General features: G+C 38.8%; 2 protein-coding genes across 2 annotated transcripts; both read right to left on the reverse strand.

Moving 5' to 3' along the window:
* Positions 1-1,275: 1,275 nt before the first annotated feature.
* On the reverse strand, positions 1,276-4,022 carry LOC113043337 (probable ATP-dependent RNA helicase DHX58). The gene is made up of 7 exons (XM_026202650.1): positions 3,873-4,022; positions 3,261-3,434; positions 2,967-3,171; positions 2,156-2,346; positions 1,821-1,934; positions 1,582-1,711; positions 1,276-1,502 (listed from the first exon to the last, which is right to left on the reverse strand). The coding sequence occupies exons 1-7, from the start codon at positions 4,011-4,013 to the stop codon at positions 1,291-1,293; spliced, it is 1,167 nt and encodes a 388-aa protein (XP_026058435.1). The 5' UTR covers positions 4,014-4,022; the 3' UTR covers positions 1,276-1,290.
* A 595-nt stretch (positions 4,023-4,617) lies between these two features.
* Positions 4,618-19,492, reverse strand: LOC113043343 (histone acetyltransferase KAT2A). Its single transcript, XM_026202664.1, has 18 exons — positions 19,164-19,492; positions 18,570-18,693; positions 18,161-18,306; positions 17,589-17,678; positions 17,260-17,441; positions 16,782-16,973; positions 16,590-16,696; positions 16,041-16,145; positions 15,442-15,578; positions 9,330-9,538; positions 9,076-9,202; positions 8,588-8,698; positions 8,360-8,503; positions 8,050-8,164; positions 7,926-7,962; positions 6,311-6,374; positions 6,133-6,217; positions 4,618-5,999 (listed from the first exon to the last, which is right to left on the reverse strand). The coding sequence occupies exons 1-18, from the start codon at positions 19,380-19,382 to the stop codon at positions 5,806-5,808; spliced, it is 2,388 nt and encodes a 795-aa protein (XP_026058449.1). The 5' UTR covers positions 19,383-19,492; the 3' UTR covers positions 4,618-5,805.
* Positions 19,493-19,999: the final 507 nt, after the last annotated feature.

Genomic DNA, 19,999 nt, shown 5'->3' on the forward strand with positions numbered 1-19,999 from the left:
TGAAATTATTAAAATAACCCCACTCAAAAGTTTGGGAACCCTTGGTTCTTAGTACTGTGTGCTGTTACCTGATGATCCTCGACTGTCTTTCTGTTTTGTGATGGTTGTCCATGAGTCCCTTGTTTGTTCTGAACAGTTAAACTGAGCAGCGTTCTTCAGAAAAATCGTTAAGGTCCTGAAGATTCTTCAGTTTTCCAGCATCTTTGCATATTTGAACCCTTTCCAGCAGTGACTGTATGATTTTGAGATACATCTTATCACACTGAGGACTATTGAGGGACTCAAACAAAACTATTTAAAAAGATTCAAACGTTCACTGATGCTCCAGAAGGAAACAAGATGCATTAAGAGCTGGGGTGAAAACTTTTGAACACGATGAAGATGGCCAAATTTGTCTTATTTTGTTGAAATATTTTTTTTTTCCATTTAGTTCTGCCCTTCGTAAGCAACAGAAGATACTTGTATGTTTCCCGGTACACAAATTAAGTACAATTTACCTTGATCTTCAAATTCCAAAAGTATTCACCCCCAGCTCTTAATGCATCTTGTTTCCTTCTGGAGCATCAGTGAATGTTTGAATCTTTTTAAATAGTTTTGTTTGAGTCCCTCAATAGTCCTCAGTGTGATAAGATGTATCTCAAAATCATAAAGTCATTGCTAGAAAGGATTCAAATATGCAAAGATGCTGGAAAACTGAAGAATCTTCAGGACCTTAACGATTTTTCTGAAGAACGCTGCTCAGTTTAACTGTTCAGAACAAACAAGGGACTCATGCACAACCATCACAAAACAGAAAGACAGTCGAGGATCATCAGGTAACAGCACACAGTATTAAGAACCAAGGGTTCCCAAACTTTTGAGTGGGGTTATTTTAATAATTTCAGCAATTTTTTTGTCTTGTGGACTAAATGTTAATATCTTTTATGTACAATATCTTACTCAGGACAGTACTAAATAAAAAATAACAGGCATTTAGTATGATCTCTCTTATTTTTTGAAAATTACTCGTATTTTCACAGATACTGCAAGGGGTGCCCAAACTTTCGATCCCCACTGTATAATTTAGATTTTTGAGGGTGCACTCTTGTCATACATTAATCGATTACTTTTCCTACATAATTTTTAACAAAAAGTATTGGTAAAATATATATTTGGGAGTCTTAGACCTTTCCAACGATATATAGTTTGTCAAGATTAGATTAGATTTAATTGTAATATAGTGAAGTAAATGTAGGCGTCCCACAGGGTGGACAGGTGACAGTTAACAGGTTAAGAGAATCACAACAGTCATCAGCACAGTAAACAGTCCATACCATCAAAAAGTCCCTGGAGAAAGATGTCTGTTCCATCCAACAGTTTGGTTTTCTTTGAACTGTAGAACTCGTCTAAACCCTGGAACGCGTCCACCATGCGAACCGTGTCATTAATGAGAAGAGCGTCGTTGTATTGCCGCAGGTGCAAAGCACACTGAGCAATCAGTCTGTTCTCTTTCTGTACACCTGACACACAAACACACCAGCAATCAAGTCATGTCTTTGCCGGGGATTTACAATGTACAACTAACAAGTGTCAATAACCTGCTTTTTTCGAGTTCCACCACATCAGCTTCATATTCCTGGGTGCCCATCTCTCGCAGGCTGCGACTCACTATTGACGGCATAAACTCATGAATCATCGACATCATTGCCTTTAAGTGGTCGCCAAATGGATCCTGTTGCATACAAACAAACATATACACACACACACACACACTCATTAGTCTTGAATATTTAAGCAGTTGTATAGAATCACACAATCTGAAAGCACACAGAGGAAAGTACCAGAGCTCTTTTTTCAACAATATCATATTGCTTTTTGGGTCTAGGGACGACTTTCTGCAGCACTGGTTTAAAACTCTTGGTGGACACAATTACTGAGTCCAGATTGGCACAGATCTGAGAACGAGAGAGACAAAAGAGATTCTTTCACTAGTTCACAGCACTAAATTAAATGAGTTTTCAATTGACCTGATGTTTCTGTGTGTATTAATGTCCATTATGGGTCCATATACAGTCTGATATTAAATCTTTGGTGTCATTGTGGGAAAACACGACTTTAATTTTTTATTTTATTTTTAGCTTCATTACACAGTCTTATTGTGTACATTTAAACACACCTGCAGTACATGTTCAACAGCCTTATCCAGTTTCCTATTTCCTCCTGTACCAGGTGATGCTGTGAGACCCAAAATCTGAGGCAGATTCCCTTCTTTTCTTAATTTCTTTTCAACATAGCGGCCCATAATCTTATTATAGACGCTCTCCTTTTGTGTATGGTGACATTCGTCTATTACCAGCAGGGTAAAATCTGAATAGAGACGAATGAAGGGTATTGTAAAATGCATATTAGTACGTCATCATGTTTTCGACACAAAACTTTTTCAAAAATCAATTATATGAAGTAGTCAGTGAATGGAAAATACTTAACCTTCAAGTTATTGTCTGCTTTAGAAGATCAAAATAAATATTGAGCTGTTCTAAGTGTAATCCTTTTCTGTTAGGTTTCCAACCTCAAAAATGTTTCAAACCATTGTTTGTGTCATTTCGGAATTTTACAGCAATTAACCTTAGCATCAAAATTAAATATACTAAATATTTATGTGTAACAAACAAATAAATAAATAAACTATCCCAGAATGGGTAAAGGGGTTGCAGATTTAGCTTAAATAAAGCTGTCGCTTAGAAGGTGCTACTTGGTTTGTAGCTACCGACTTATATTTTTGGGTTAATAATTAGTAAATAATAGTTCAAATAAGTTAATCAAAAGTCTCTTATCATAGTTCTTACATCAATAAAGCATGGGAATTGTTCCTCTAATACTTGCAAATAGCCAATAGCCAGTGGAAAAAGAAAAAGTTTACATTCGTGTGCTGTGAGTTGTTGTAAGGCATTATATATCATGGTGTGTCATGAGGAATCATCTGTTACCAGACAGCTCCACGTGTTTTTCCTCCTCCGTGTTAATCAGGGCATTCTCCAAGATCTGAGCCGTGCATATGATCAGGTCTGAGGCCTTGACTAGACGCCCAAAAAAGTCTTTCTCATTACTGTCCCCACTGATGGCTGTTATATGGTATCTTCTCTCGAGATAAGGCTTGAATTCTTTTGCAAAGTGCTGGTCAACTAGATGCACCTGAGAACAATGGATATGAAACTCAATGTGTAAATCTAAATACAATGAGAGTAATAAGCCAGAGTGATAAAGCACTAATCTGACTTTACCTTGTTGACCAGAACTGCCACTTTGGCATTGGCTGTGGTCTCCAGGTGCTTCTGAGTGACATAAACCGCAGCACGGGTTTTTCCTCCACCGGTGGGCAGCCAGATGATGCTGTTCTCCCCTCGGAGTGCTGCCTGCACCACCTCTTCCTGGTACGGTCTAAGATTGAAGTCCATCTACAATAAAAAAGTCAGAAGAAAAAGGTGCAATAATAACAGGTATTTACATTGTCATAAATGATCAGTATTCATGAAACACATCAGTTTTGTCACCACACATGGTTTGACTGAAATGACTGACGCATTTCCTGAAAATAATAATGCACGAGATTAGTCATTTTCTGGGCTGCCAGCAAATGCTAGGTTACCAACACTCTTCAAATGATCTTCTTTTGTGTTCAACAGAACAGAGAAACACAGGTTTGCAAATGGATGACAACATTTTGGTCCTGGTGCTTTAATCATAATAATGAATCTTTAAATAATTATTCCATGTTAAAAATGTCAAAGCTACTAATTTACTTAGGGTTTTAAATTGAAAGACGATAAAGAACTGTAAACTAAGATCAAATAACTATCTGAACAGATCAGTATTGTGTCAGTATGTTCACTCACCTGTGCTGCCATTACTGTAGCGGTCCCGTCTGAGAGGCTGAACCTCCTCTGGTCTTTAAAACGGTCTCTTTTTGAGTCTGCTGAGCTGAGAAATGAAACCGAAAACAGAGAGAGGGCCCGACTAGGGGAGATGAATGACATACAACAAAATAGGGGCCAAATTCAATGACAACAGGCATCTGTGGACTGTTAGTATAAGAAATAAAATAAACTTTTTTTTTATTTGTTGTTTGCGTCAGTTGTTATCAGAGGCTTGTTTTTCTATGATTGCACCTTGGCACAACAGTGATGTGGACTGAAACATAATTTGATTCGTAAATGTAGAGAGCAGGGCCTGGAATGAGGGCAGAAGAAATAGAGACCTAAATGGGGCCCCATTTGGCAGTCAGTGATGTTAGGAAATCAAAACTGAAGGAACAAGCTTTGTCATCTGCATGATAGTCAGGCTCTGATCAAAACAAACACATTATAGAAACAGACAATATTCAATTAAATAGATACACTGTTAAATAATTTTTTTTCAATCTTGTCTATATCTTACTAACCTTAAATAAATTACCCTATTTATTTTATTAAATATTTGAAATATCATAATACATTATAAATTACACCCACCCACACACATATACATTAATAGATAACTTCTTATTAATAATTATCTGGGATTATTGTGAACATGACAAAATCTTTGAAATGGCTTAAATCAGAAATGTGAAATTCAAATCTAAATCACTTCTCAGCAGGGCAAACTTTAAAAAAATGTTTATTTTCAAAAACAAAACAACAACAACTATAGTACACAGAACTGTAGCAATTTACATGCACCTTCCAAATGTAACCATGGCCAACCACCTTCTATCACACCCGTCTGTCCTTTTCATTAGAGGGTCATCGGTGTCCCACAGTAAAACCAAAAATAAAGAACTCTGATAATACATCAATATTGCAGCAGTCATGATTCAAGTAAATGCCCATTACAAGAGACTGAAAAATAAACCTGCTGTCCTGTGCATGAACAGTAAACTAGCAAACAACATGCGGTATCAGAGAAAACGTACATATTTGGAAACACGGGTTTGTGCAGCAGTTATGACTGAAATGGAAATAGTTGCTCCTGGTCCCAAATGGGGATAAAAAGCAAGCTGCAAAAACAGTGAATGGTGACACCTGGGGTCATGACATGCTGAAAGCTTTTGAAGAAGACAAATATTGGTTTGCAAACAGAGATAATCCCTTTACAAACACAAGTGGATTTCCCAGTAATTTCCGGAAGAGAACAAAAACACAGACTATTGTTACTTGAAATGACCTGTCAAGGAATGAGCAGTCTTTTCTTCAATAAAGAACACTGAAGGAACTCAACTTAAAACAAAAACCGGGAAAACAAACAAACAATTTCCCTCATATTTTCAGATTTGTACTCAATAGGCACGTCCTGTATATGACTAACCGGCTGTTTCAAACAGCTTTGGCAGAGAATGGTGGCACCGCAGTGACATCCTCACTAGAGGCCAAACATTGTCCGTCTTTGGCTGCAGCATCTCAGGTCAGTAAGTTTTACAGGATAAGACTTTATGTTGCACAACCAAATGTTTGTGTGCAGGATGTAGAGCAACAGCTTGCTCTGTTCGTGAGTCATTCGTTTAATGGCGCATGGGACAGATAAACAGAACTACTCATAGCCATTTCTGTCTAAGTTAACGCCCACATCAAACACACTTTCAGTTTTCATTTTCCCTTAATGCACTGGCACAGCAGCCTCATAAACACAAATATAACCTTGAGTTTCATAACTATACTGTATAAGGAAGAAAAAAGTAACAGAAAGCAGCAACTTTTGATAAGTTTGGATGTCATTCATCCAAATTAAACGTGAATGTGATCACACTCTCTATAGTATCTAACTGGTCCCTTGTCCTAGGCTAGATGTCTGTTACTTGTCAATGAGCCCGGCCTCTTTCAGTTTGAAGTAGAAAAACTTCTCCAGTGTGTTGGCACACTTGCAGTACTCGCTGTCTGGAGGGTTGTACTCTCTGCAGTTTGTGATCACCCTCTGCAGGTCGGCGATAAACAGCTTTTTTGTCACATAATACCGGTTCTTCAGACGCTCCGTCATCGTTTTCAAGTCTGAGCAGGAGGAGAGGTTTATTCAATTGGATGCAAGATGCCATTGTTCAAACTGTATAGACCTTTACTGATTAGTATCTTTTCAGAAAAGTTAAATGTCATTTCTATATATGCAGATTATATTAGTACCTACCAATGGGGAAGCGGATGACCTCATAATAGTCTGGAGCTTCAGATTTCTTCACTGGCTCCATGAAAGGCCAGGCGTCTGGATGTGTCTGTTTACACACCAGTCAAATGGTGAGAAAATACCCCAATATTGTGTAGTTTATGTGCTGAAATGAATGTGAGAGTGACACCAGGCCTCTTACTTTAATCTGGGCGAGTAGATTCTTTAGCATGTTGTAGAGCAGATCTGGATCTTTCAGCTCTTTACTGCAGAGATAAAATAAGAGAGAATGATGGATACAAATAGGGCACAAAAATAACACTCATTAAACACCAAAAGCAAGTAGAACAGCCACTTGCCAGGGCTGCTAATTTTATTAAGAGCTGCAACATAATACTGCTGTTTTGAGAATGGCTCATCTTTCACACACAAGTGTGCCGTTAGTCTCAAATATATGCAGATATTTAAAGTTATATGCAATATATATCATGCAGAAAAACAGCTATATAATTTAAATAAATCATTGACATGCTTTAAAAAAACGTAAATACAATTTTGCAATGACTCTAGCAACTTTAACATTTGAAAGGATACTATGGCAAAGTTATTGCTTTCTTTATTCAAACTGATTTTCTTTTTCATAAATATATGGTTGACCTGAAGAATGAAAGCTGTACCATACACTCTGAAAATGATGAGCTGTATCACTGCTTATTGACACAAAATACAGATACTTGGTTCACTAGAACAAGACAATATTTTAATACTATTTTTAAGAAATTTTCAGTGACAAAATATTTGTCTTTTAATTACATAAAGTAAAACAATGCAGTTGTATTTAGAAATATTATGACTAATCTAGGGCTGTAACTAATGATTACTGTGGTAATCAAGTAATCTACTGATTATTTTGACAGCTGAGCAATCTGATATTTTTTATGTAACAAAAAAATACCCAAGTGAAAACGAGGCTTAAGCATGACTTTTTATATATAAACTAACAATGAGGCAGTAATAGTTGGCTCAAATAAAATATAAAAATCAAGAAATTAATTGTACCGAACAACACTGTTAAAATGCATAATGCAACACTGCAATTGGATACTATTATGCACGTCTTGTGTTTATAAGAGCAAAACATTCTGATTGGCTGGTAAAGTTATTTTAGTTGAGACTGAATGCTGCTCCTCTCATTCCATTGATTGGCGAACTCGTGGACTCAAAAGTGTTAATCAACAAGTCTTCTTTTTTTTTCTTTTTTTTAAGTAGCATTATTATTTTTTTACGCAGCCAAACGCTGCACGCCAGAGATCCTGCACGGTGCCAGAGAATTTTAAGCCCTCCAAGTTTGTGGTACGTTTTTTTTTTATGTTTAAAAGACGTTTTTGATGCTCATAAAGGGTGCAAAAATTAAGTAGAGTTTTCTTTTGTAATTATTTCAAAATGTAATTTATTCCTGTGATTTCAAAGCTGAATTTTCAGCATCATTACTCCAGTTTTCAGTGTCACGTGATCCTTTAGAAATAACCAATATTTTGATTTGCTCCTCAAGAAACATTTCTTATTATCAGTTTTGAATACAGTTGTGCTGATTAATATTTTTGAGAATACATGCTAAAATTTTTCCCGATTATGTGATGAATATAAAGTTGACAAAAAAACATTCTTGCTAAATAAAAGTATTAATTTATTTTAAAAAAAATCATACTGAGCCCAAACTTTTGAAAATCATGGGTAAGATGCAGTTCCTCAATGATCCAATACAGACACACAGATGGTCTAAGATTTCAGAATAAATATGCATGAATTCTCCTGACCTTTTCTCCTTGGCACTAGGTTTCCAACCAGTCTCTCCTTAAGAAAAAAGGAAGGGAGAGTGTGTGAGAATGGAAGAATTCTGTATATATCATAGGCACTATAAAGACATGAGTGCACACTTACTGATGCCTGGTATACTCTCCACAGGAATCTGCCGCACACCCTCTTTAAAGCAGGTGAGCCCAGGATACACTTTCCTGATCTGATTCTGTTTCCTCTCAATCAGTTTCTTGATGATCTACAGTGGACAACAACAAACCCATAGTCATATTACAAAGACTGGCTGCCTTCTGAGATATATTGACACATTGACAAAATGTTAATGTGAGCAGCCAATTTGGATATTCTGATATATATATATACCTATCATATACACAATACACAAAATACAGTAATTCCTCTTCAGCAGCAGGGTAAATCTGTGCACTCTCACCTCTTTCTGCCTCTTTATGATGTGTGAGAGTTCAGTGTAGGGTATTCTGGGATTGAGCTCGCACTCCATCAGCGTGGCTCCCTCATAGTCTTTGATGTAACCAAGGTATCGGCTCTTCGGCACTTTGATGTCTTTGGAGAAGCCCTGCCGACAGAACGAGGGTTCAACGGGTGAAGCGGTGCAGTGGAAAAACAGAAAATGTCTGTACGTGAGTGGCAGGAACTGTACCTGTTTTTTGAAGTAGCCGATGGCATATTCGTCAGCATAAGTGAGGAAGTACAGAATGCTGTGCTTGATGTGGTACTCCTTAAGATGATTCATCAGGTGTGTGCCATAGCCCTAAACATGCATGCACACATCATCCATGCCACAAAACAAAAGGGCTATTTATCTGCATATCAATTTCTGTGATTAATGTGGGTGAGATAATTCAAATAAATTAACGGAGAACAATGCCATTTTTTTTTTTACTTCCTAAGGCTGCAGTTTTTAAATGCTCACTGCAGTTTAGAATAGTGGTTGTCAACCCCCATGTTGCCCAAAACCTCCCCTAAACAGTATTTTAAGAGCATTGATATACTGAATTAATTACAGATAATTCATTTTAAAATCACAGTTCACTATGTAATTAATCATGTTCTTCAATAAAACAAGACATCCCTCATGGAAGATTGCCAAGACCCCCTGGTTGAGAACCACTGAGTGCATCTCCGTACCTTGACCTGCTCGTTTGAGGTGACCGCACAGAAGACGATCTCTGTGAATCCCTGAGTGGGGAACATCCTGAAGCAGATCCCTCCAATCACACGGCCATCTTTAATCAGAGCCAACGTCTTGTGCTTCCTGAGGTCACACGGAGGACACAGGGTCAAAAGAGGCTGAGGGGAGGCTAGCAAGACATAAAACCTGACAGGTGAAGACTGAGGAAAGTAGCAGGCTCTCTGGAAAAAGGAGGTCCCTGTAGACTTACGGGTCAAACACAAGACGCGTGATGTACTCTTTGGGCATGCGGGGAAGTTGATGGGAGAAAACATTTTGCAGGCCCACGAGCCACATTAGAATCTTCTTATTGGACTTCTGAGAGAGAGAGTTACCAATCACATGGAACTCAATGATGCCTCTCCTCTCCTCCAGACGAGCCGTCTCATCACGAGCTGCGTTCGCAGACAACAGACTAGTCTGGGAAACCAGCAAACAAATGACAAATCAGTCATTTCTCTCTTCAAAAGTATAAATCACAAAACACAGGATGTTCTAATGAAGATTGGAAAAACCTCATGTTATATGGTTGACAATGTAAATTTGATGAAAATTTGCTCACACTCAGGCCATCCAGGATGTTAACAGTTTTGTTTCTTCATCAGAACACGTTTAAAGAAATCTAGCAATGGATCATCTGTAGTGAATGGGTGCCGTCAGAATGGAGGATCCACTGGTGAGCAAGTGATGTAATTCTTGTGTTCAAGTGATGTGTTCCAATGAAGAAACAAACTCTTCTACTGTACATCTTTTTTTTTTTGTGAAATATATTTATTAATTTTTAAACATTACAAAATGAGATTTGAATCAATCAAAAAAAAAAAAAGAGAGAAGAAAAAAAATTACATAAATCGAACAAAATGGTAATAAAATAAAAATAAAATAAAATAACAATAATATGGCTTACCCCAATAAATCAGTTTAAGAAATAAATGAAATAGAGAATGGTATAATCATACAAACAATATATCTTTTTTTTTTTTTTGCACCAATGTGCCACACATTTAAACCTCATCAAACAAACCCTCTAATAAGAATAGAGGATATATCTAAGCCCATATATGTCAGAAATGGGTCCCACCTTCTATAAAATAGGACATCTTTATTATAAGATGCACAGGTTAGATAATCTAATGAAACGTATTCCAATATAACCCTGTGCCAAAGTGACCTAGAAGGGGCTTTATCAACTAACCAGTTCAAGAGAATACATTTTCTTGCACAGAATGTAAGGAACTTGCAGAGTGTCTTTTTATGTTTATCTATAACCATGTCATCATATATTCCAAGCAACATGTGTTTTGGACAATAGCCAATATTAATAGATAAGATAGCATTAAGTTCTTGTTCAACCATAACCCAGAACTTCTGAATCTCCTTACAAGACCAGAAACAATGAATAAGATCTCCTTCCTCTGTTTTACATTTCGGGCACATTGGTGAGCAGTCTTTTTTAAACTTGTGCCTCCGCGAAGGAGAAATGTGAGCTCTGTGCAAAATTTTCAACTGCATTGCTTTCACTCTGTTACATATGCTTAGGGTCTCTGCATTCTTCCATGCTTCCTTCCATTGATCATCTGTGATTTGTATATCAAGTGTCCTTTCCCATGTCCTCTTCAATAAGTCCGTATTTGAAGATCCACAATCCTTGAGAACCTTATAAAAAGAACTTGTAGAACTGTTCATTTGTGAAAAAAGCTGTCTCTCCACAGCTGAAATGTCCCGATTTGTAAGCAGAGTAGTGTCCTTCTTTACAAAGTCTCTCAACTGTAAATAACGAAAAAAGTCCTGTCGTGGAATGCTGTACTTGGTGGTTAATTGGTCAAATGACATTAAAGTGTCCCCTTCGAATAGATCGTGTAAAGTATTAAGACCTTTATGTGCCCAAACTTTAAAATTTTGGTCTACAGTCCCCGGCAGGAAGTCATAGTTATCACAAATAGGAGTAAAAGTCGAGGTAAGTTGGGGTCGACCCTCCAAACGCCTGATAACTTTCCATGCCTTGACAGCATTAATTGTGATGGGATTACTACAAGCGACTTTCAAGGACTTAAACTTTTTAACAAAGAGCAGATTTATTAAAGGAAGTTTACTGAGTGAACTTTCAACATCAAACCACACTGTTCTGGACCCTCTATGCACCCAGTCAGAAATGTAACGCAAGTGAACACTTAACTGATATCTCCGTATATCCGGAAGGTCAAGACCTCCCACCGAAGATGGAAGCATTAAAGTTGAAAGTTTTATACGTGCTCTTTTTTTAGCCCATATAAAGGAACTAAACCAACCATTTAATTTCTTAATAGTTTTGTGTGTAAAATTTAGTGGAATCATTTGAATGGGGTAAAGTAATCTTGGAAGAATATTCATCTTCAGGAGGGAGATCCGTCCCAACCAAGAAACAGGAAGAACATTCCACCTTTCTAAGTCTAACCGAATGCGATCAAAAAGTGGAGGAAAGTTTACTTTATACATCTGTTCAAAGGAGGGGGTAACATTAATGCCCAAATATATTAAACCCTCGGGGGCCCATCTAAATGGGAAGGATGGTAATGTTTGGGGTACTTGTTTTAAGCTGCCTATAGGCATTGCCATTGACTTATCATAATTAATTTTATATCCTGAAAAAGTACCGAATTTGTCAATTGTGTCTAGAAGAGCTGGAGTAGAGGTATCAGGATTCACCATGAATATCAAAATATCATCGGCATATAGGGCAATCTTATGTTGATTATTTGCTATTGTTAACCCACAAATTTCACTATTTGTTCTTACTGCTTCTGCCAACGGTTCAATTATCAAAGCAAATAAAAGAGGAGATAGAGGGCAGCCTTGCCTCGTCCCCCTCCCAACCTCGAATGTAGAGGAGCGGCATCCGTTTGTCAGCACGGCACTAAGAGGTTCACTATACAATAACTTGACCCACTTAATAAAGTGCTCACCAAGACCAAATTTATGTAACGTATGAAATAAGTAAGGCCATTCGATGCGGTCGAATGCCTTCTCCGCATCTAGCGAGATCACAAGACCATCTACTGACTGCTGCTTAGCAAACTGGATCACATTCAACAGGCGACGCATGTTATTGACAGAGTTGCGTCCTACAATAAAGCCTGTTTGGTCATCCTTTATTAGAGTGGGGAGAAGGCATTCTAACCGTGTTGCTAATATTTTAGAAAGAATCTTCAGATCTACATTAAGTAGTGAAATAGGTCGGTATGACGAACAATCCTCCGCTTGTTTACCTTTTTTCAAAATTAAGGATATATTCGCTTCTCTCATGGATCGTGGCAAATGGCCTTTCACAAACGAGTCATTGAGCATATTTAGTAAGGGGTCAACTAATAAATCTCTAAACTCTTTATAAAATTCAGTACTAAGCCCATCTGGGCCAGGTGCTTTCCCAGACTGCAAACTCTTTATGGCTTCTAGAACTTCATTTTTAGAGATAGGAGCATTAAGGGAAGTGGTCTGATCCTCTGATAAACTGGGTAGGTTGAGGGTGGAAAAGAAAAGCTCTGTGGATTGTGTTGTATCTCCATCTAATTCTGACCTATATAAATTCTCAAACCATTCTTTAAATGTATTATTAATACATAAGTTGTCTAGAAAACGTTTACCGCTACTATCCACAATGGAGAGAATAGACTGAGAGTCCGATTTTTTCTTTGTTAAGAATGCTAAGTATTTCCCGACTTTATCCCCATGTTCATATAGTTTCTGTTTGGCAAAACGAATTTTCACTTCCGCTTGTTTTGTTAAAAGAGAATCTAAGGCAGATCTTAGTGCTGAAATTTCCTTAATCTTACCAGGGGTTGGTTTTTTAATATATAGTCTCTCAGCATCCTTTAGCTTCGATTCTAAGATCTCCTTTTGTTTGGCTTGTCTTCGTCTTTTACTTAGTGTGTATGATATAATAAGGCCTCTAGAAAACGCTTTGGCTGTTTCCCAAAGTAAAGATGGATCTTCGGTTGAGGCAGAGTTAATAGACATGAAAGAGTTAAACTCCTCAGTAAAATATGATATAAAATTATGATCAGCCAAAATGAATGGGTGAAATCTCCAACTATTAGATTTAATATCTTGGTTCCCGAAGGAATATTCAGCAAAAACTGCTGCATGGTCGGATATGGAAATATTACCTATATGGCAAGACAATACATGCTGCAACATATTTTTGGGAGAAAATAAATAATCTATCCTAGTATAACTGCTGTGGGCTCTAGAGAAAAAAGTATACTCCTGTTCTGCAGGATGGCAGGCCCTCCAAATATCTATATAGTCAAAGTCTTCACAGAGAGCCCTAACAGTTTTAGCCTGGGTTGATAATAATGATTTACCTGTTGGGAATTTATCTATAATGGGGCATAAATGACAGTTAAAATCTCCCCCAATAAACAGTGTCTTAACTCCCCACTCTGCTAATTTGGCAAACGCTGTAGTCAGAAAATCACTTGGGTGGCCAGGGGGCCAATAAATGTTCAAAAAAGCAATTTCCTCCCCATATAATACCCCTTTCATAATTAAATAGCGCCCCCTTGTGTCCTTGACAACTTCTGCTAATTGGAATGGTATACCACTCTTAACTAAAATAACTACGCCTCTACTCCTCGAGGTGAAAGATGAGAAAAAGACCTGGCCAAACCCCCCCTGTGATAGCTTAGCATGTTCCTGATCATTTAAATGTGTCTCCTGTAGTAACGCAATTTGTACCCCCTCCTTTTTTAAAAAAGTTAAAACTTTTCTTCTCTTAATAGGTGTATGAATACCATTAACATTCCACGTACACACTTTAAGCTTCAGCATTCCAATTGTATATCGTACATAATGTAATCTAAATGTACAATTTGGACGATGTAGATGTCAGCCAAACAGAAAAGTGGTAAGCCAAAAGAAAAAATAAAATAAAAAGAAATTAACATATATAAAGAACTTGAACAGGAATTACTGAACACTAACGAAATTACACACTTTACCTCCCGTTGCATAACGTGAGTCCCAGTGAAAAGAGGTCCCCTAACGACGAAAGGAAACGAGGAAATATCCAACCAGAACGTCAAGCGGTAGTGCCACAATCAATGACCACACCACTTAATAAACAATTTAGTAAGCACACGTTTCAATGCCTCAATTAGATGTTCAATATTTAAACCCGCACCAGTGTATGATAGTCTTCAACGCATACCATGTAACGTTACATGGGCAATCAAGTGTTACCAACAGGCTCCGCATCCAGAGAATTTAGGAACGCCTCGACAGCGGTCGGCTCATGAAACACTTTCACCGAGCCACGGATGTTCACCTTGAGGAGGGCAGGGTAAATCTGCCTATATTCCGCGCCTAGGGACTTTAGCCGTTTCTTAACTTCGTCGAACATCCTGCGCTTGCGAAGGACAGACGCAGAAAAGTCCTGAAAAAACATCACAGTGCTGTCTCCAAATTTCAAAGGAGAGCCTTTTATCCCCAGCTCCCGCGCAGCATTTAACACTCGCTGTTTGTCTTGAAAGTTGTGGAACCTCACTAAGATGGGTCGCGGTCGCTGAGTAGAAGAAGGTTTGGGGGCGAGTGATCGATGCGCTCTTTCTAGCTTTATTCGACCCGCTTTCGAAGCAATACAGAGAGTCTTAGGAAGCCATGATTCGAAAAACCGCGTCGGGTTGTCACCCTCCACGCCCTCAGGTAATCCAACAATACGGATATTCTTCCTCCTTCCTCTGTTTTCAAGGTCTTCAGCCCGTTCTCCCATGTCCTGTACAAGTTTCTCGAGGGACTGCAGTTTAGCCTTGATCGGGGTTACCACATCTTCCATTGCAGATATCCTCGTTTCCGCTTCAGTGATCCGCTTATTATGCTCGTCTAGTTCAGAACGATGTAGTTGTAACAGCTGCGATATCGGGTCCATTTTTTCATCAATGAGCTTAGAGATATTGGCTGTAATCTCCGCAACCGCGTCAGAAAGCGGAGACCCGGGCGAGCTCGTATTAGCATTAGCAACGTCTGCTCGCTCATCGGCCTCGTCAGAACTGTTGGTAATAGGCGTTTTCTTACGTGGCATGCTCTCTGTTTGCCTCAGAAAGTAGTTATTTATACTCATAATGGCAAACACAAGACATGAGCGTGCTAAAATTATAATATTCGGGTTGTAATAGTAGGAAGCTTAAAAAAGACACTACCGCTCAACTACACACAGCCTTCCTTCAAGCCGCCATCTTGAAAACCCCCCTACTGTACATCTTTGATGGCCTGAGTACATTTTCATAAAATTTTCATTTTGGGGTGAACTACACTTTCAAAGCCATCGTAAGGGTGTGATGAACTCTGACCTCTGGCCCCAGCATGGCAGCAGGGTCTGTAATGGTCTTCATGACTTCATTGACCAGCTCCATGGGGATGTCGCCCATAACTCGGATCCGCTTGGCATCTTCCAGAGTGAGTGCCTCGGGATGCTTTCGCTTCTCTCCTGAGAGACAGTTGATCATACAATGATTTTCATGATCTTTGACATCATTCTTAAAGGGGTCGGGAAGTCTGTTATGGTAAGTGCCGTCATTTGGTTATATTATTTGTAAATGTTTTAGACAGTACAATCATTATATGGCTTGAGTTTATATAGCCTATTCCCTAATGAATTAAACAGTTTGTTAACATACAGACTGAAAGCATTCCCTTTTATGGGTGTGTAGCCTATGAGTGCGTGCATGCGGAGAAATGGGTGCAATTTTAAAATAATAATCGATTAATACCCAGCAATTTTTGAGTAGTGTTTTTGCTTGAAATGCCCATCGCTACCTGATATGTGTCAAAAGATTCTCAGTTTATGACCCTTTAAGTGTGATGAATATATGATTGTGTACTTTAATTAAATGCCAAAGTACAGAGTTGACAATGCACAGAAAGTAATTCTTCAACTGGATCTTCTTACCGGTTACTGGTTCAGAGGAAGCTACGTCCAAACCTGTAACACCCAGAGCAGAACCACTGCTGCCTTTACTGAGAGGAGAGCCAGACACCGAGACTGGACTTAACACTAAGACAGAATGAATGAAAAAGTAGCATCACTTTTCGTAATAAATCAGACCATTCCAAAGACACTGGGACACGAATCTTGTCAGGCTTACTGAATGTTTACAGTATCAAATGTGTATACCCACTTGTCAGGGGATGGATGCCGCACTTTAAGATAAAATGTGATTTACTGTAGCCTTTACAGACATAGAATGCATTATAATAGCAGTCTGCTTTAGGTTTTCTTTGTTATTTGCAAATCTTGATGTTTTTAGTAATGAATATAGCTAAAATTTTCCCCTTTAAAAACCATAGGTTGTTGAATTTTTTTTTCAAGGCTCATTTTGAATTATGTAGCTAAGCATTTATGAAAAAAAAAAGTGCATAAATTTGAAATTGTGTAAGTTGTTGTTACAATACAAAATTCATCTAACTGTTCATCCCTAATAAGCAGCTCAACACACACCTGTTTGATGCCCCAGCTGTGTCCCCTCTGAGGCTGGCATGGTGAAGTCTGCCTCCCAAATGGGGGAGTTCTCTCCATAGATTTCTTCTTCCAACATGGACAGAAACCTAGTTCACACACAAACAAACTCAAGTACACTATGTGAGAGTGATGGTGCTGACGTGTGTATTAGAAGACGGTATTGTGTCTTACTTGGGGAAGTGTGTGAGGATCAGAGTGCGTTTCTCTGGTGGGAGTTTGTCTTTCTCCACTCTGAACTTCTCCAGTAACTGTCTGCGGGTGACAGTGAAGATAGACTTCAGCAGACTGCGGCCGAACACCTGACAGGTCTCATACCGGGGCAAGCTGTCATTACTCTGAGGAACATGACAGTAACACAGCCACCTGAAACACACACAAAGTAATTCACAAAATGTTAATGTATTTATTCATACACATCAAAATAACACTAATGCATCTACATAAATTGTAAGACGACCCAGATGAAACATCAGTGGAGAAAACATTTTGTAAGTAAAAACATTATTATTATTTTTTAAGAATCTTTTTTTCTGACAACTAGTTATAGTGCAACTTATAGCAGTAGTTACAGCATCTATGTTTATAACCTGCAAACATATACTTTTTTACAATATACAGTGGAGGCCAAAATGATTAGTAACACACAAACCTAGTATAATCGACTTTGTAGGCGGCTGCATCCTCTTTCTGGGCCCTCTGACGGAACTGTGAAGGGGTCTCCAGCTTCCAGTAGTTCAGACAGAGCAGAAACATCTTACTGAGCTCATACATGGTCTGCCTCTCCTTAGAAGCCAAATGACTGAACTTATACTGGACAAAGTTCAGCACCCCCTGAGAGAGAGAGAGAGAGAGAGAGAGAGAGAGAGAGAGAGAGAGCATCTTGAGTCACACAACAATAATGACCTACATTAGAAGACAAATGTCCCACCCATAAAAGCATTTTACATGGATTGTGACTGGCAGAAAACACACACGTACTTGTTCTATGTTGGGTTTTTCAAAGGGAGGGCTACCGAGAGAGCCTTCCACCACTGGCTTCCCCATCTGCAGAATACACTTCCTCAGCAACTAAGATAAGAAACAAACAGTCACAAAAACAACACAAAGGCAAAAATGTGAAATATTCAGCTGACAGATAAACAAAAACATCTTAGAGGCTTTTTTTTAACAAATTAGTATTTTTTTTAAGTGAAGTGACATACAGCCAAGTATGGTGACCCATACTCAGAAAAATTCGCGCTCTGCATTTAACCATCCAAAGTGCACACACACTAAGCAGTGAGCACACACACACTCAGCAGTGAGCACACACACACACCCGGAGCAGTGGGCAGCCATTTATGCTGCGGTGCCCAGGGAGCAGTTGGGGGTTTGGTGCCTTGCTCAAGGGCTCCTCAGTCGTGGTATTGCCGGCCCGAGACGAGAAATGACAACTTTAGATTTAGGAGTCAAACTCTCGAACCATTAGGACACGACTTCCCAACATCAATTCATCTTGGGTCTGTAAGGGTTAGCAGTAGCAATGTAGCAGATCTCATCTGCCTGTTTACCTTGAACAGATAAAAGTAGACTTGCTTGGTGTCCGTGTCTTCTTCTTTATGGACAGACATGAAGAGATTCTCCACGTCCACCACCATCCCCAACAACCGGTTAATCTCCTCCTCAGACACGTTCTCCAGGTGAGACACATGCTCCGCTATAGAAAGACACGCAAGATAATGCGAACAACAATAACGGTGCGTTATATGATATAAACTAAACAGTTAGTATATTACTACACATATAGTAGCCTGCATATCCACTAAGGTTGTATTTACGCTGCCTTATGCAATGCTTTGAGGGATTGTAGCTCTTTGCCTCATTACAGCCATTAATGATGATATTTGGATGATACCAAGTAGAGTCATGGGTCTGATATAGTGTGATGTAATAAAACAGACAAAGAGGCATTCATCTTACCCAAAGAGTGTCCACAGCTCCGGCAGGCCTCGGTCAGACTGGCTGCCTGCTGCTGGAGCTCCATACGAGCGGCTGTCGGTGGATTGGGGTTTTTCCATCCATTACATTTGCAAGCATCGGTCGCCTGTAATCAGAGAACACAACTGTAATTTAAAGAACTGTCAGTGAGGACAGTAAACATCAGGTAAAGTCTGACAAAACGTTCTGAATGCTTTAGGATAATGCAGTGGTGATAACATGACAATACAATGAGATATACTAGAAATATCCAATGTATGGTGCATGTTTTAAAAACATGCATAATAAATGCATTTAATTAACCACCATATGCTAATTTCACACTATATAAAAGCTATTATAAAACCTATTAAGCTACACATTTTAATGCGATTAATTTTTCATTCTTTAGACCATATAGAGGTTTTCATAACCTTGTGTTTTTAATCATCGTTATTCTTTTAATACTTCATGAAGGTAAGGCTGAACTGTATTTGTAGCAGGTAACATGCGTGACTAGTTTGCAGGCTGTTCCTGAAGCAGTGAACCTGACAGGCCCGGGAACTCGCTCTATTGTTATGAGCCGAGCTCGGTTACCTTGCAGGAGGAAAACACTCCGAGTTTCTCTAGCTTTTTAGCCCGCGGAAACGATCGGACTTGGGCTTTCTTCTGGCTGGACCACTGCTGCTGACTCAGGCCTGGTCGGGCCGGGTCGCTGCTCCCGGCTCCGGGCTGCGGGTTGGATGCTGCCGGGCCGCTGGACTGAGCTTGCTGAAGCCGGGGCTGCGCGGAGGTCTGCGCCGCCGGGTCCTCCATATCAGCAGCCTTCCTAAGCTAGGATCGCCGCGCTCTCTTCCACCCTGTGCCGCTTCAATAAAGTTTTGTGATGATTTTCGATACGCGTTCTGACCACTGCACTGCGCCTGCGCACTATAGGAGGCTGCTGGGAAATTGAGTATTATAGGCAGTACTACAGTATTAAAAGTTACATTAATTTCCACTGGGGGGCATGAAACACTTGAGCTACTTATTGCAATATATCACTTAAAAAAAAAACATATTTACTAAACTTTTATCTAAACTTATTTATATTTAGTTGCAAAATGCATTTTGGTATATGCCTAAAATGTCTGGACTAAAAAAAACAAAAAAAACTTTTTGCTAAATATAAATAGGTTTCTACACATTTATGACTAGGGATGGAAATCTTAAGAAACAATTCTGGTTCAGTTATTCTGCATTTACTAACCTTGGCAGTCTGTTTCTAAATTAGAAGTTAATTTCTGTTTTCAACAGGTAACACCTTTTTATGTTCACTCTCATTTTAATATTTTCAACCCTCTGAATCTTAAAAATTGGTCTTAAATAGTGCATATATTTTACAATTTATCAACAAAATGTATTTAGATAAAATATCACTAACAACAAAACTA

Source organism: Carassius auratus, chromosome 3 (assembly GCF_003368295.1).
Source record: "Carassius auratus strain Wakin chromosome 3, ASM336829v1, whole genome shotgun sequence".
NCBI classification, from domain to species: domain Eukaryota; kingdom Metazoa; phylum Chordata; class Actinopteri; order Cypriniformes; family Cyprinidae; genus Carassius; species Carassius auratus.